Raw genomic sequence first — 17,726 nt, 5'->3', positions numbered from 1 at the left:
AACTGTGGAAGAGCAGGAAATGTCTCCACGTCAAGTCGGGGAGAAACCGACACGTGTTCATGGAGAGTTTCACCTTCAAACACTGTCCGGTGGTTGATGCTGGGAAACCTGTGTCAACCACCAACTGATGTGTCCTCAGTCATTTGTACAGAGTGTCCTGGTATTTAAGGAGCTCTTCCCTTCATGTGAACTTGAGTTTGGAGCAGAACTGGGAGCGTTAAAGACCACGTCCAGACAGTTGACCAGAACGCAGAGTCGGAAAGCACCACGGTCTCTGCCAGAGCAGGACATGAGGTTCAAAGTGCACTTCATGATACTGGGCGTGTCTTTATCACACTGTTAAGTCAACAAGCCTGTTGGAAACAAACGCAGTGAGTGAGTGAGTTCATTCTGCTTCCTGCTCACAGTGAAGGGAGGACGCCAGCAGCCCCCTGCCACCTCCAACTGGAAACAGCAGGTAAAAAACAAGATGTAAACACATGTGGAACATCACGTTGTCAGCAGCTAGGACAGTATGTCGGTGTGTTTATGTCAAGGTCTGCAGTCTACCATGAATGTGTGTGAGGAGCGAGAGGAGGGGCGTCCCACCTCTAAAACAACTCTGTCTGGGGAACATGGCGGCCCGAGCGAAGCTAAGAGGTAAGATGAGGATCTCTGAGCGTCTGGGACTGTTGTCCATCTCAGAGCTCAGCAGTGATGTCACTACACCTTCATGAGTCTAAGGAAAAGCTCTGTGTGTGTTGTGTTGAAGCCCAGAGCAGCAGGAGAGTCCAGAGGGTCCTGCCCCCAGTGGGGTCTCCTTCAAGAGTGACCGCTCTGTGATTCCACCTTTCGATTTTAAAGATGAAGATCAGTGTACGGAGCAGAGGTGAGGATTTATCAAATAAAACAGCCAAACATCCTCAAATCCTAACGTCCAGATGGTGCTTGTTGTTGATCTGGTAGATTCCATCAGCAGAGAGCAGACCGTCCTGACCCCAGCTGTGTCTCCATGAAGAGTGACTGGTCAATGGATCATCCTATGGGCTTCAAAGATGGCCGCCCCTCCAGGGAGAAGCGGTAGGAGTTTGAAACAGTCAAAGAAGAGGAGATCGTTTTTGTCAGACTCTACTGAGCAGAGGGAACAAGTCAGTCAGGAAACGAATTGCTCAGAACCAGCGTCGGACCGGCTGTCGGGAGAATCGGGAGATTTTGCCAACGGCCGTCAGTGTTTGCGGCAGCCGTGCTTGATCGGCAGCCTGGGCTTCCAAGCGGCCGCCTGCGTGGAAGTTATGTAGGCAGGGCACCAACAAACGGAAGTTGGCTTTATTTTTTGCACTCTTGGAAATATTGCGTATAACCGTGGAGATAGGTAGACAATAAAGAAATGACTACTTCAACTTTAAACGAACAACACTTTAAAATATGTTGGATATTGATATCGGCTACTGAAAACAGGCCAACCTGTCCTGATGCATTGTGGGATATTTAGTTTAAGTCAGTAGTTTGTCTACCATGACTTTTATTCATAGTTGTATTAATTTATGTATTGTATTTATTATGGCCAATTTCCATTTGTTAAAATGTTAAAATTCCTTCTATATATATATAAAGATATTTGTGTGGAACAATCCAAATGTCTAAAATAAAAAGGTGGGAATGGTTGTGAACGAGTGACCCCTCTAAGCTTGAAATTGATTGATGATTGATGATTGTATAATACCAGCTTGTTTTCATTGATGGGAGCGCAACTCAGGAAACAGCTACGTTTATTGTGAACCGCAGCGGAATGTGGAGGAAAGGCAAGGACCAAAACAGCCAGGGATTGTGTGTGTGTGTGTGTGTGTGTTCTCCACAGAGGTCAGAGGTCAGAGGTCACCAGTGCTCAGTCTGGACAGCAGCATCAAACAGACCTGGACTCCTTATTCCTGGTGTGTAAATGTCCAACAAGCTCCAAATGCCATGAAGCAGCATGTGTTGCGGTGCTGATGGTCTCCATGCTTCCTCTTCACACCAGTGGGATGTGAATCCAGGACAGTAAAGTTCTCACTGATGTTCTTCTGTTCCAGCTGCTGGAGGACAACATGGTCACCTTTGTGAAGGAGGAGCTGAAGAGGCTCCGGAAGGTTCTGAGTCCAGATGAGCCACGATGCCCAGAGAGGCAGAGGGAGGAAGAGGACGATGAGGAAGAGGAGCAGAGGAGGAGCGCCAGAGAGGGAGTGGTGAACATCACACTGCACTTCCTGAGGAGGATGAAGCAGGAGGACCTGGCGGACTCTCTGCAGAGCAGTAAGAGACTACCATCTAGGAGCTAGGAGACCATCTAGGAGCTAGGAGACCATCTAGGAGCTAGGAGACCATCTAGGATCTAGGACGCCATCCAGGAGCTAGGAGAGAGTTAAGGGGACACTATAGGAGCTAGGAGGCCATCTAGAAGCTAGGAGAGAGTTTAGGGGACACTATAGGAGAAGATGGAGCAGGAGGATCTGTCTCACTCTCTGCAGAGCAGTAAGACACTGTGATTCACAGATTTAATGGAACATTCCGCTCTGGATCCCTGCTTTGTTACTTTCCTCAAGCAGCTCTCTACACCTAGAAAGCCCAGAGAAAGGAGCTAGGAGACCATCTGGGAGCTAGGAGAGAGACACTATAGAAGTTAGGAGACAGTGTAGGACAGCCGTCGGCAATTCCTTTTGGCTACCAGCAAGTTTTTTTCTGCAGTGTTGCTTGGCGGGACGACATCACAGAGTTCGTTGGCCTCAGCCTGTTGAGCTTCTTCCTAATATTCAGACACAACACTGTACGGACGCCGTTCCTAAAGTTGTAGAGACTTTTCAACTTTGAATAAGACACGGCGAAAAACACAACGGACACAAGCAAGTTGAAGTCAACGCTTTCAAGAAGCTCTGTTCACATCAACACACAGGAAGCACAGTTGTGAAAGGTCTCCTTTTCCAGAAGCTTAGCTTCCAGTGTCCTAAAAGGCTGTTTTTCATGTGGACCAGGGGCCAAACCAGAGAAAATACCATTTTAGAAATATCCATATACGTGTAGTTTATAAGGATGTATATTATTTGATTGTTATTTTTGAACCAGTTATTTATTATATTTCCTCTGTGGTAGGTTTTCACTCCGAGGTCTCACATCTTCCCATTTAAAGGCCACGCTCCCATGTGTAATGAACAGTTTGCCTTTGAAAAAAATAATCCCTTCTGGTGAAAACATTGCTGTCCATAAAAGTTTGAATTATTAGAATTAAAGATAGTTTGTTTCATTGAATGAAGAAAAGCAAAGTGGTTTTGTTATTCCTTTGCTGCTGTGAGTTGATTAGGCCTAATAGCATTTAAGCACCACTGTCCATGACGTTGTAAAATGAAGCCCATCACATGCTCAGGTATGGCTGGTGGTTGCATATCTGCCTAATTACGATCATAATTAATTTTTATATTGTCATGACTTTGTCTATAAATTGTCTACAGGACATGTTTAAATGATAACATCTACTTATTGATGTTCTCTGTTGTTTGTTTATTCAGTAATTCTTGCTCCTGTCTACCAACGTCAACTGAAGTCTCATCTGAAGGAGAAGTTCCAGTGTTTGTTTGAGGGAATCGCTAAAGCAGGACAAGCAACACTTCTGAAGCAGATGTACACAGAGCTCTACATCACAGAGGGAGGGGCTGAGGAGGTCAACCAGGAACATGAGGTCAGACTGATTGAAGCAGCTTCCAGGAAAACAGTGACAGAAGAAACAGTCATCAAATGTCAAGACATCTTTAAACCCTTACCTGGTCAAGATCAACCAATCAGAACACTGATGACAACGGGCGTGGCCGGCATTGGTAAAACAGTGTTAACACACAAGTTCACTCTGGACTGGGCTGAAGACAACGTCAACCAGGACATACACTTCACCTTCCCATTCACCTTCAGAGAGCTGAACTTACTGAAAGGGAAACAGTTCAGTTTGGTGGAACTTGTTCATCACTTCTTTAGTGAAACCAAAGAATCAGGAATCTGCAGCTACGATAACTTCCAAGTTGTGTTCATCCTGGACGGTCTGGATGAGTGTCGACTTCCTCTGGACTTCCAGAACAATGAGATGTGGACTGATGTCACAGCCTCCACCTCAGTGGACGTTCTGCTGACAAACCTCATCCGGGGCAACCTGCTTCCCTCCGCTCGCCTCTGGATAACCACACGACCTGCAGCGGCCAATCAGATCCCTCCTGAGTGTGTGGACATGGTGACAGAGGTGAGGGGCTTCAGCGACCCACAGAAGGAGGAATACTTCAGGAAGAGATTCAGAGAGGAGGAGCAGGCTGACACCATCATCTCAAACATCAAGGCATCACGCAGCCTCCACATCATGTGTCACATCCCAGTCTTCTGTTGGATCACTGCTACAGTTCTGGATCACGTCCTGACAACAGCCCAGAGAGGAGAGATGCCCAAGACCCTGACTGAGATGTACATCCACTTCCTGCTGGTTCAGTCCATACAGGGGAACGTCAAGTATCGTGGAGGATCTGAGACAGATCCACGCTGGAATACAGAGAGCAAGAAGATCATTCTGTCCCTGGGAAAACTGTCCTTTGAGCAGCTGGAGAAAGGAAACCTGATCTTCTATGAAGCAGACCTGGCAGAGTGTGGCATTGATGTCAGAGCAGCCTCAGTGTACTCAGGAGTCTTCACCCAGATCTTTAAAGAGGAGTGTGGGCTTTACCAGGACAAGGTCTTCTGCTTTGTCCATCTGAGCCTCCAGGAGTTTCTGGCTGCGGTTTATGTCTTTATGACATTGACCAGCACCGGTGTCAATCTGCTGTCAGAACCACAACCAACATCCAAATCTAAGGTCCAATCCCTCCACCAGAGTGCTGTGGACAAGGCCTTGCAGAGTGTCAATGGACACCTGGACTTGTTCCTTCGCTTCCTATTGGGCCTTTCACTGGAGACCAATCAGCTGCTGCTACGAGGCCTGCTGGAACAGACAGAAAGTAGCTCAGTGACCAATCAGGAAACAGTGCGTTACATCAAGAAGAAGTTCAGTGAGAATCTCTCTCCGGAAAGAAGCATCAACCTGTTCCACTGTCTGAATGAGATGAATGAACATTCTCTAGTGGAGGAGATCCAACAACACCTGAGATCAGGAGCTTTATATCGAGTGAACCTCTCCCCTGCTCATTGGTCAGCTCTGGTCTTCATCTTACTGTCATCAGAAGAGGAGCTGGAGGTGTTTGACCTGAAGAAATACTCTGCTTCAGAGGAGGCTCTTCTGAGGCTGCTGCCCGTGGTCAAAGCCTCCAAAACATCTCTGTAGGTGCACAGATAACATACAGTACATATATTATCTGTAAGCTGTCTGCCATGTGATAAGATATTTGAAGTTAACATCTGTGTATTTCAAACTATGTATTCATCTGTGTGCATGTTGATGTGCAGGCTGAGAGGCTGTAATCTGTCAGAGGGAAGCTGTGAAGGTCTGGCCTCAGTTCTCGGCTCCAACTCCTCTCGTCTGAGGGAGCTGGACCTGAGCACCAATGATCTGCAGGATTCAGGAGTGAAGCTGCTCTCTGCTGGACTGTGGAGTCCACCCTGTGTTCTGGAAATACTCAGGTCAGTGTTACTCAACCTTAACCTAATGGATATTTTAATCATATTGAGATTTGTATACATGTTAATTGTAAATAACAAGGTCGATATACACCAAATATTAAACACATTAAATATAGTTGTGGCAGTTCTCCTACCACACGCCACCAAAGTGGTTTTTCCTGGTCATCCCAACACATGCAAGGATGCTAAGGACAAACACTCCTCTTCCCATGTGTGTGTGTGGGGATGGGTGACCAATGCGTGCCCATATGTGTGATTGCTCTGATGAGCAACAGGTCACCCCTGATCCAGGGCCCAATTACCTTCACTCAAGACTGGTGTCACTGCTTACATCACAATCAATAGGTAACATAACTTTATTAAAAATAATTATTCTAAATTATAACATTAATGAATATAATCATATTTTGGGAATCATTATTTGTATGTTCTGACTTTTTATCTATGTACTATTTAGTACAGTTGAACCACAGCTTTTTTCCAAACGATGTAAGTGAACAGTGTTCCAAAGAGTCACAACTACCATCACAGTTACAGTCTCAGACCTTTACACCCTCACATTGAAAGGAAAATCCCAGAAACCCAGACAGAAACATAAAGGAACCTGAGAAGGGACGTGAAAGAGGGATCTTCCTTCCAGGAAAGCTTATAGAGCAATAAGTGCAGCGTGAGGAAGATAGACATGGAATTAAGATCCAAGAGAATATATTGGAAAGGACGTGAAATTGGCATAAAACCGTAGTTCAAATTATCTGGGGGATTGGCGGGGGCGGGGTCCTGTCTACACTTGGACCGTCCCAAAGGAGGTAAAACAATAGGTCAGGGGGTCAAAACATTTATCTATCCATCCTACCTGTAACTGTAAACATTACAATATATTTCCCATATTCATGCCTGGGAAAAATCTTGAAATACGATTTCAGACACCCCTAAAGTGGACCGTACCATTACGCTGAGCATCTGGCTCTGCAGCGGAGGACGTGGTCTGCAACTCACATCAGAACCATCTTTTTTTTCCAAACAAAGAAAACAAAAACTGCGTTTTCATTGTTCTCCTCTGGTTTGTAATTGAATGAAACAAAAAAAGCCCAGAGACGTAGCCGTGAGTAGTGGGGACACTTTCTCAGTCACTGTCTTGCCCTCTTCAGTCACTGAATTGATTTGTTTTGAATTCATTTACATGCGTGGTACGTGTTGCCGGTTGCATGCGACTTCATTGTCGTTGTGACAGACTGCACATGTGCAGAACCAATCGGGGAGAGGTCCGATCCGGGATAAACAAATGGGGGTAATAGGTGACTGACAGGCCGCGCTGTGATTGGCCAGGAAGCGGTTTGAATGCATTCGGGCTCAAGTGCTTCTACCTGGCTATCCTTGGTAAGCCGGATACTGCATTCAAATTTTTCTGATATGAATTTGACGACTGTAATTCCAGTATCCTGAATTTTCTCAAATATTGTATACATGTAGCTTAAATTCAATATATACAATTCAATGGCTTTATGTATTCAAAACATTATTAGCTTCCATTGGATTTGTCTTGACGCACCGTGTTCATTGTAACCCGAATAGAAGTCCAATAAACTAAGTGTCTAGGGTTGTTTAAAAATAAAAGAAATCATTGTTTTTATTCCACAGCCAAGATAATTCAATAAAGTAAGTCTATAATTCAAACCAAGGATCTCTGAGTATCTGTATGTGTGGGTGCTCACTGCTCCCAGTGCAGCCACACCTGAACTGAAACGAGTTCAGGTGTGTTCCTTAGTTCCTCCAGCAGCCTGCAGAGGGAGCTACCTCACAGCAGCACGAGTATACGCATACACATTCCTAATATACTTTCATCTGACTGATCGTTGCTTTGTTACTCTTAAATTAAATAAATTAAGTGTAAGTTAGAACATAATCTATTTTTGACTTCTACGATAGGACTCATAAAAGGAAGTATAATGTGATGCTGCATAATCCAGGTGCCCTGAAGCCAAATCATGGAACCATGAGTCCATTCTCACAATCATGTCTCTGTAGATGTATTATTATTATTAATTTTGTTAAATATGACTTATGTACAATCTATCTTAACTGAACTTAAAAGTATGTTTTTTATGGAACAAGTAAAAACAACACATTCTATTTAGATTCCTTAGATTCCACATTCTATTGAATATCCTAACGTGTGTGTGTGTGTGTGTGTGTGTGTGTGTGTGTGTGCAGGCTGAGTGGCTGTCATCTGTCAGAGAGAAGCTGTGAAGCTCTGGCCTCAGTTCTCGGCTCCAACTCCTCTGGTCTGAGGGAGCTGGACCTGAGCACCAATGATCTGCAGGATTCAGGAGTGAAGCTGCTCTCTGCTGCACTGGGGAGTCCACACTGTGTTCTGGAAATACTCAGGTCAGTGTTACTCAACATCTGGAACCAACTGGGATCATGGATGTACATCAATTAATGATGCATTTACATGAAAGTTCTTCTGACATTATGTTAACTTTTTTTGGAACATGTGAACCATATACTGTAGGTATTCCTCACTTAAGGACAGAGTTCCGTTCCTAGGACCAGGTCGTTAAGTCAATTGGTCGATAAGCCAGGACCTGTGTTATCTTACAGTAAGGGGGCGTGGCTGGTATAAATAGTGTTTATAGTGTATATAGTATATACAGTATATACAGTATAGTGTTATTTCACGGTAAGAGGGCGTGGCAATTGAGAACGCTAGTGAAGTGAATACTAAGACTGTGTGAACGAGACTGAGACTGATAACGGTGATGAGATGGGAGGTACACAGAATATATAGTGTATATATAGTGTGGATAGTAAATATAATATATAGTGTATATAGTGAATACTGTATAGTGTATTGAGTATATATAGTGTGTATAGTGTATAAAGTGTATATAGTGTATTGAGTATAGATAGTGTGTATATATAGTGTATATACTGTAGTATATAAAGGGCGATGAGATGCTTGGTATTGTACATACATACTGGTCAGAGAGCTGGTCCTAAGTCTAAACGCTTGTTAAACAGGTCGTTAAGGAAGGAGTACCTGTGTGTGTGTCTGCTTACATTTTTAAATCTCCCATAAAACTACTTGACTTGTATAATTACACGGCTGTATGGAATATTGACTGACTGGTGATCAGTGGTCAGTTATTTCCGAATATTGACGTCTGTCTGTTAATTATGAGCGTTGTAAGGGGGACAACTCCTCCCTGCATGTGTTCACATCCCGCTACCACGCCGCTGGCATACTAGTTGTAAAATCATTTCAAATCAATATCCCATCTCATTGTATTATGTATCAGTGTCTGTTGCCATAGTAACCTGGTGTTGACACCTGGTGCTCCATCTTGTTTGCAGCTTGTCAGGCTGTCTGCTCACACAGGAGGGCGTGGCTTCTCTGGCCTCAGCTCTGAGCTCCAACCCGTCCCATCTGAGAGAGCTGGACCTGAGCTACAACCACCCAGGAGAGGCAGGAGTGAGGCTGCTCTCTGCTGGCCTGGAGGAGCCACGCTGGAGACTGGACACTCTCAGGTATGGAGAGACCAGCTGACACTCCCTGACAAGCTCTTCTACAAGGAGGACGCTCTACAACCATGTGGTCAATCATACTGGGATGCTGGGGAACGTGCTTTGTTGTTAGACAGCACATATGACCGATGCATGATGGGAAACCGTGGATACGGGAGCTTCTTAATGTCCGTGTTTCCCTGATCTCAGAGAACGTTCTGCTCTGACTGTGTTCTTCCCAGGGTGGAGCACGGTGGAGCGTGGAGGCTGAAACCAGGGCTGAGGAAGTGTAAGTGTCTGTTTAGTTTGATTCATTACTATTGATCAACTATTTAGATGGAAAGTCCGTCCACACAGCAGTACGGGACGTCCATCCATTCACATCCTACTGAGAATGAAGATGAGGGTGGACATCATGTGTCTTCATCACACTGCTGATACATGGACAATCTGTCTGTTGATCAATCCAAAATATATGAACCACACAGAGATGTTAGATTATAAACTGTTGCTGTATCATGTCTTGTTCTCCACCAGATGCTGTTCAACTCACACTGGACCCAAACACAGCATACAGACAACTCTGTCTGTCTGACAACGACAGGAAGGTGACGAAGGTTGAAGAGGAGCAGCTACGCCCTGATCACCCAGAGAGATTTGACGCCTGGGAACAGGCGTTGTGTAGAGAAGCTCTGACTGGACGCTGCTACTGGGAGGTGGAATGGGAAGGAGGAGTTTCTATAGGAGTGACTTACAGAGGAATCAACAGGAAAGGAGATGCTGACTGTGGTCTTGGATTGAATGACAAGTCCTGGTGTCTGTATTGTTCTGATAATTATTGCTCTGCCTTGTACAATAAGAGTGGAACAATCATAGATGTCCCTTTGTCCTCTGGTCCTCACAGAACAGGAGTGTATGTGGACTGGTCTGCTGGAACTCTATCCTTCTACTCAGCTTCTTCTGACACACGGAGACACCTCCACACCTTCCACACCACATTCACTGAACCACTCCACCCTGCATTTAGGTTGGTATTGTCTGGTTCCTCGATGTCTGTGTGTCAGGTGGAGGAGGTGTAGTATCTGCTCTTCCAAACTCTTTTGTCCAGTCTTCTGCCCAGTACTGTTATTTCAACTCTCTAGAGAATGCCACAGCTCTTCTTGCTGTTTGTACAACTTTGTCCCGGTCCAAACCACAGACTGTAGAACAAAATGGATGTAGGGTCTGTGACATCACCTGTTGGTTCTTGAAGAGATGATTTGGAGCAACCAGTTGCCCCATCTCTAATGTATTTATTTCTAAAGTATGAGGTCATCATCAATTAAACATCAGAAACATAGAAATCTAAACATTGGGTTAAAAAAACAACTAAATGGCTTTAAGGCCTTACCTTTATAAAGCTGAATTCATGACATCTTAGGACTTTTCCAGGACCAGGGGATACACTGGTGAGGGTCAGTCGGAAGGTCTCTCCTCTTCACGAGGCATCGCCTCCTTCCCTTTGACCGTCCAACGGTATTTTCCACAACAACTTTTTCCGACCGATTTCCTCATTAAAAGTAGCTGTTGCCGATTGAGTCCACCATTACCTGCTTAGCACTTTGACTGTGCAGGAAATACACCATCTCCAACCAGGAAATACACAACGCCTCTACTACCAATGGACCGATGGACCTTGGGACATAAAATAAGAGGTTGCCATCATTTACCGGGCTCCATGAATCAGATCACTGCAGTATCATGGATGCTGCCACGGCATTCCACCAGAGATGGCTCAAATATCCCCCTCACGTCAACAACAGCCCGGAGGACCATGGAGTGGTGTCCCTCCGATACTCCATGGGGGGCGATTATGGGTGTATGGTTGCCATTGACTGCCATCTCCTCAAGCTTCTCAGGAGACAGGGGAGGAAGCAGCTTTGGTAACAGGAAGGACTGTACCGCAGGACAGCTGTGCTGCTGACACATCCTGACTCAGGACCTACGGATCTTTTTGTTGGCGAATGAAGATTGGAGTCTGGGTTCAGCCTGTGTGTCACTGCCGCTACCAAGTCCAACAACCAATTACTCTTTAGACAGAGTGACTCACGGTTCCACAGTCATTTAAAAGATTTAAACACGGTGTGTATGGTATACAGTGTACCACTGTGATTCTGCCTTGACTAAATATCTGAAAGTACGAGTAAATTTCTACCAGTGGGAATTAATAAAATACGGTAAAAGAAAAAACAATAAATGTCTAGAATATATGGTTCTATTGTTCATCTGTGCAGAGCAAAGTGGAAGTCGGGCGTCGGACTCCAAACGCATGCTGTTGTTTTCTCTGTATCACGCCTGGAAACAAATAAAGAAACAAGATGGCCGACGTGATGCTTCGGGACACAGAAGAGTCGGTTCGGCTCTGAGAATCATTTAAATCTGTAAAATGTATTTATTTCGGTGGAATGCAAAGAGTAAATCGGTCACATTCAATAGGAATTGTGCCAAATGACTAGGCCATTTTTTCACATTAACTGAATCCATCCTCATAGAAGATGAATTCTTTCCTGTAGTTCGCAAATGGATTCAGGACTCATTAGCTCTGCTTGATGTGCATGTGCGACTCAAAGCTCTTGGTTCTTTTTGTTCACAAATTGAGATTCAGTCTCCGTTCAGCCCGTGTGTCGGGCTGCGCTTACGAGTCACGAACACACGACTCTTTTTCCGGAGTGACCCCCGAGTCGTTTCAAACAAGCCAGGGGCGGACTGAACGTTGTCATGACAAAGGCTCCCTCCCATGTGTGTGGGGATGGTGATTTAAGCTGTGCTCATTAATTGCTCTGAGCAACAGGTGTACAGCCACTCCTGATCCCTGTCTGCAAGAGCCGCTCAGTTGCTTTGTGAATACGCCCCCGAATCACATCCGGTCGGATCCTCCCCCCGGTGGCCATCACATGAACTGTGTCACAAAACATGTCAGTGAAAATGGCAGAGCTGTAATTTTCCTCTACAACAGCGAGTAGATTGCTCAACTGGACATTTACTGTCTTCCATGAATGAGAGTTTCAGTTAAGATGAACTTATTTAAAGATCTATTGATAGTGAATATGGTGACATCCAAGGTTAACATTAGTAATGCAACTTATAACTTATTTACTGAGTTTTAAGCCCAGTTTCAATATGAAAACCACATACATACAAATACAATGTTGGAAGATTTGAAAGCATCCCGGAGCCTCGGAAGAAAGGGTTAGAGCAGAAATTCGGCACATGAGCGTGTCACCGGAGCAGGACGGCACACTTTTCTCACACTCACACTTTACACTTTACTTTACAAAAATTCTAGTGTTAAAACCGTAAATCTAGGCTCTTAAAATTCTAGAAAATAAGGATAGAGCATGTATAAATACATCATAATATTAAATCAGGGAGTATTTACAGGATGTAAAACACTTTTGTATGTGTCATTGGTCTGCTGTGTTTGGAACACTGTTTACTTCTTGTTTTGTAATATTTTCTCACAAACTGACTGTGCTTTGATTCAACTTTTCTTGACACTAAAATTAACTTGAAGTGTCGTCGTCTCTTCTGTGCATTTCCTCTGTCAATGTTTCATTATCTGCATTTGGATTCTACTTTATAATTCCAGACGCTCCCTGACACATGGTGTACGTCTGACCGGTCCAAAGCAGTGATTTGTAAATAAAGAGAATGAACCTAGGAAATAAAGCGCTTTGATGATCTACTGCTTATTTGAGTGAGTTTTATGCTCCCACTGTGGATGTGACAGTGTGTTGGCGGCACAATTTGTTGGCGGCACAACTATCTTTTGCCGTATCACCGGGCAGGGGCACTGCCTTGGGGTACTGGGCTGCATAATCCACTAGGACCAATACAAAACAATACTCATGAGCACTGCGGTTTCTCACGGCCCGATGAGGTCCATACAGAGTCTTTTGAACGGTGACTCGAGTAGAGGTCGGGGCTTCAACGGCATGTTTGGCGTCGCAAGGGTTGAGTGATTGGCACTCGGGACATGCGGTGTATCATTTATCTGCCCAAATACCCGGCCAATAGAAGCATCTGCTGCAGTGTTTTATAATGTCCGAGGTGACCGGCCATTGGGTTTTGGTGAACCGCCTGCAAAAGCATTTCCCAGCTTTTTCTCACCTGACTGAGTGTCACGGCTCACTCACTATAACCTGTCCTTAATCACTGAGAAATTCGGGTGAGTGAGTGAGTTGAGTGCGGTGCCTGGGTGCACCAACTACCCATCAATTTTAACTACCCCCTCAAAGGCCACGCGTAGGGTACCGTCCGCGACTGTTCTTGTGGAAAATCCTCTGTGGAGGAGACCACTGGGACCGGGGAAGATCCCAGTTGGGACTCTTCCGCTTCCAAATCCGCGGCAGGGCCAGGTCAGATCAGGTCAGATCAGGTCCTCCCTGGAGACGGAGGAGAAGGAGACGCAATGCCAGGGGCAGGAGCTTCACTGCCCGCCACGGATCCGCCCCATCCTCACAGGAGCTTACACTGGCAATGGTTTAATCAATCACACCACTCACATCTGGAAACAAATGGCAGATAATTACGTAAATAATAATAATAATAATAATAATAATAATAATAAATATTACACAGGGGTTCTAGTTTAGTCATCTTAGATAAGTATTACAGTTCTCCGAATTCCGTGCAATGTAGCATGAGTTACAACTTTAAATTTTTAAGACCACTCAGAGACAAACCGTGGATTTATACAGCATTGGTTCATGACATCACAAAGTCACCGTGTTCTCAATGTAACACCAATGTGCTTCAATTTTGGGTGAATTTGTAAAGTTTTATCAATATTTCCTGATACAAATGTAGATTGGTGTGAATCAAACTTTGGCGAAAAACACGTATGAAACTATCTCATTGTTGTTGGCAAAAGAAGTGGGAAACATTCAGCTTCCTTGTTTTCATCTCCAGTAATGGTGCAGGGTTGTTCCCTTCTGCTGGTGATGTCATCAAAGTGCTGCTCTACTACTTCCTGTACAATATCAACTGATGGAAACATGTTCAGAAACATTACATCTTGTTGTTGATCACTTCATGTTTCATCAATATTTTCATCTTCTCAACTTAAACCTACATTTTCAACATTATCAATGCACATAGATTCATTATTGGTGTTTGTGCTTTTTGGATCTTCTTCAATTTTGGAAAGAGGATTATTCCATTCATTGTTAAATTCTACATCGTTATACCACTGTTTTTCAAATACGCCAACGCAGACTTTTGGCTATTTTTCGGCATTCGGAACAATAACTTTACTTTGCATAACAATAATAATAAATACATGTTATTTTGTAAATGTCCTACCACTTGGCGCAGCCTGCGCGAACACTTTGTGTAGATTATTACATTACATTATATTTCATTTAGCAGACGCTTTTATCCAAAGCGACTTACAATTGTTCAAACACCGACGGACGCAGCCATCAGGAGCAATGAGGGGTTAAGTGTCTTGCTCAAGGACACTACAGCATGCTAGCAGGAGGAGCCTGGGATCCAACCAGCAACCTTTAGATCACTAGACCACCAGCTCTACCTCCTGAGCCACCATCCCCTTTATGCACATTATGCACATTTCTGTATTTTTTTAAATTTTACTACACCATGTCTGTCAAAACCTTCTGCGACAATCATCTACGACAGCGATGCACTCTTGGATATAAAAAATTCCCTGAAGGAACAACTTTGGGACATTTTATCTACTGATCCAGAGTGGGTGCTGGAGATTCTATGTGCCAACATTATCAACAGAGACAATAGCATCAATGGAGCCGCTGTTCCACGGGTGCGCCGATGGAGGATGCACCGTAGTAAACAAGGTGGCATTCTGAACAGGTTGAGCACGTAACCTTACCGTCTACCTCTGCCCAGCATCCTTCTTGCCAATGTCCAGTTCCCAGAGAACAAGGCAGGCGAGAATTACATTCCAATGGGATATAAGACACTGTTGCGTCCCCTGCCTGACAGAGACATGGCTGAAACCGCTGTTGCCAGACCACACCATTTGTCCAGTCAAGGCCTTCTCCGTGTTCCTCGCCGATAAATCGGAAGGGTCGGGAAAATCCAAGGGTGGAGGCGTCTGCCTCATGATCAACAGCAGCTGGTGTAACCCCAACAACATCAAGACTCTCTCCCACTCCTGCTCACCAAACCTGGAACAGCTGACCATCTCATGCCGTCCATTCTACCTCCCCCGGGAATTCAGCACGGTCATCATCACAGCCGTTTAGATTCCACCGCAAGCGGACACTGACACAGCTCTGTCGGAACTGTATGATGTGTTGTGCGGACTTCAAAACAAACATCCTGACGTGGCTGTGGTGGTGACTCGGGACTTTAACAGGGCCAACCTTGAAAAAGTTCTGCCTAATTTCCACCAACACATCACGTGTGCCACCAGGGGAGATAGAACTTTGGACCATTGTTACACACCTTACAAGAACGGATACAAGACCGTCTCGCTCCCTGCTTTCGGGAAAATCGAACAACGCTGCCATCTCGTTGCTTTCTGTTTACAAGCCTTGCAATCGTACGTGGAACGGTAGTGACGAGGGACGTAGAGCGGTGGTCGGACCAATCAGAGGCCACGCTAACCCTAACCCTAACCCTAACCCTAACCCGCTCTTACTGATGTAGACTGGGACATGTTCCAATCAAGTTCCAGTGACGTCAGCGAGTTTACGGAAGTTCCTATGAGTTTCATAGCCATGATAGCGGACAGCATTGTTCCCACTGTGAAAGTTAGGATGTATCCTAACCAGAAACCGCGGGTCGATAAATCCATGGTAACGTGGAAAATTACTAAGCAGTGTGATACAAACTGCGGAGGGCGGGCAAGGATGCCAAACGGACTTACAGGGACACAGTGGAGCTACAGATGGAGCAATGGGACACCAGAATCTTTTGGCAGGGGCTGCGGACTATAACAAACTACAACAGCAAGTCCTCCTCAGCCACAAGTGTGGACGCCTCCCTAGCCAACAAAGTGAACTCCTTTTTTGTGGGGTTTGAGGGTGTCAACAACCCTGCTTGCTCGCCGGCTAATTTGAGTTACACCACTGGGGATGAGCACCCACTCTGTGTCCGAACACGACGTCAGGAGGGCTCTGACGCATGTGAACACCAGGAAAGATGCGGGCCCAGATGGCATATCTGGGTGAGTACTGAAGACCTGTGCGAACCAGCTAGCCCCGATGCTCACTAGGATATTTAACGCCTCCATGGCCAAGCGGGTGGTCCCGTCCTGCTTCAAGAGGTTCACCATCATCCCCGTCCGAAGATCGCCTGTCCTGCCTGCTTAAATGACTACCTCTCGGTGGCACTCACCTCGGTGGTCATGAAATGCTTTGAGAGGCTGATTAAGGATTACATCTGCGCCTCCATCCCCCCGCAGTTCGCATACCGGCCGAACAGATCCACGGACGACACGGTCTCCCCAGTACTGCACACCACGACCAAACACCTAGATGGCCGGAAGGGGTCTATGTGACATTGCTGTTCACTGACTATAGTACAGCTTTCAATACCATAGTCCCCACCAGACTGACTGTCAAGCTGCGAGAACTTGGACTGAACACTCCGCTGTGTGCCTAGATCCTGGACTTCCTCTCAGCCCAGCCACAAGGTGGTTAGGGTGGGGAGGCACATGTCCAGCTCCCTCACCCTTGAACACAGGATCCCCCCAGGGTTGCCCCCCTACTGCACTCCTTGTACACACATGACTGTGTGGCCAGGTCCAGCTCCAACACCATCATCAAGTTTGCTGACGACACCGTTGTCGTAGTGGCCTGATCACCGACAACGACGAGAAGGCCTACCGCGAGGAGGTGACTGACCTGCCACTCTGGTGCCAGGACAACAGCCTCCTCCTGAACGTCAGCAAAACTAAGGAGCTGATTGTTGACTTTTGGAGGGGATTTCAACCAAGGATGCACGTGCTGTTTGTGATAAATGGCACTTCTGTCAACAGGGTGAGCAGCTTCAAGTACCTGGGAGTCCACATCACAGAAGATCTAACATGGACTTTACAAACAGACACTCTGGTGAGGAAGGCGAGACAGCGTCTTTACCACCTCAGCTGAGGAAATTCCGGGTCTCGGTGAGGATCCTCAAGTCTTCTACTGTGGAGCGGTGGAGAGCATCCTGACAGGCAACATCACTGCCTGCTTTGGAACTGTACTGCTCAGGACAGGCGGACCCTGCAGAGGGTGGTGCCTTCAGCTGAACGTACCACTGGAACTACCCTCCCCCCCTTGCAGGAGTTATACACCAGGAGGTGTAGTAGCAGAGCTGCAGGATCATGAAGGATCCTCATCACCCCAACAACGGACTGTTCCAGCTGCTGTGGTCGAGCAAGAGCCTCCACAGCCATCTATCTATCTATCTATCTATCTATCTATCTGTCTATCTAAGATTGTTCCACATCCTGAGAAATTCTCTTCTTTTTTGGATGGAGCAGCTGATGAAGCCTTTTAATTTGACAGTTTTTTTGCGGTGGAAGCGATTGTTCCAGTTTTACTGGTTCCCTCCGCACAATCAGAGAAGGATGTTTGGTTTTGGGAGGAAGCTGATCCCCTCACTCAGCACAATCC

General features: G+C 45.7%; 1 protein-coding gene across 1 annotated transcript; it reads left to right on the top strand.

Annotated features, from left to right (window-relative positions):
• Positions 1-550: 550 nt before the first annotated feature.
• On the top strand, positions 551-10,178 carry LOC307247850 (protein NLRC3-like; the record flags this gene model as incomplete). Its single annotated transcript, XM_080023969.1, has 9 exons — positions 551-639; positions 752-818; positions 2,049-2,268; positions 3,516-5,295; positions 5,422-5,595; positions 7,807-7,980; positions 8,950-9,123; positions 9,342-9,388; positions 9,637-10,178. The coding sequence occupies 9 exons, from the start codon at positions 551-553 to the stop codon at positions 10,176-10,178; spliced, it is 3,267 nt and encodes a 1,088-aa protein (XP_079880095.1).
• Positions 10,179-17,726: the final 7,548 nt, after the last annotated feature.

This window comes from Zeus faber (assembly GCF_960531495.2).
Source record: "Zeus faber genome assembly, chromosome: 2".
NCBI lineage: Eukaryota > Metazoa > Chordata > Actinopteri > Zeiformes > Zeidae > Zeus > Zeus faber.
The sequence above is the reverse complement of the archived record's forward strand: the minus strand, read 5'-3'. Positions and strand labels throughout refer to the sequence as shown.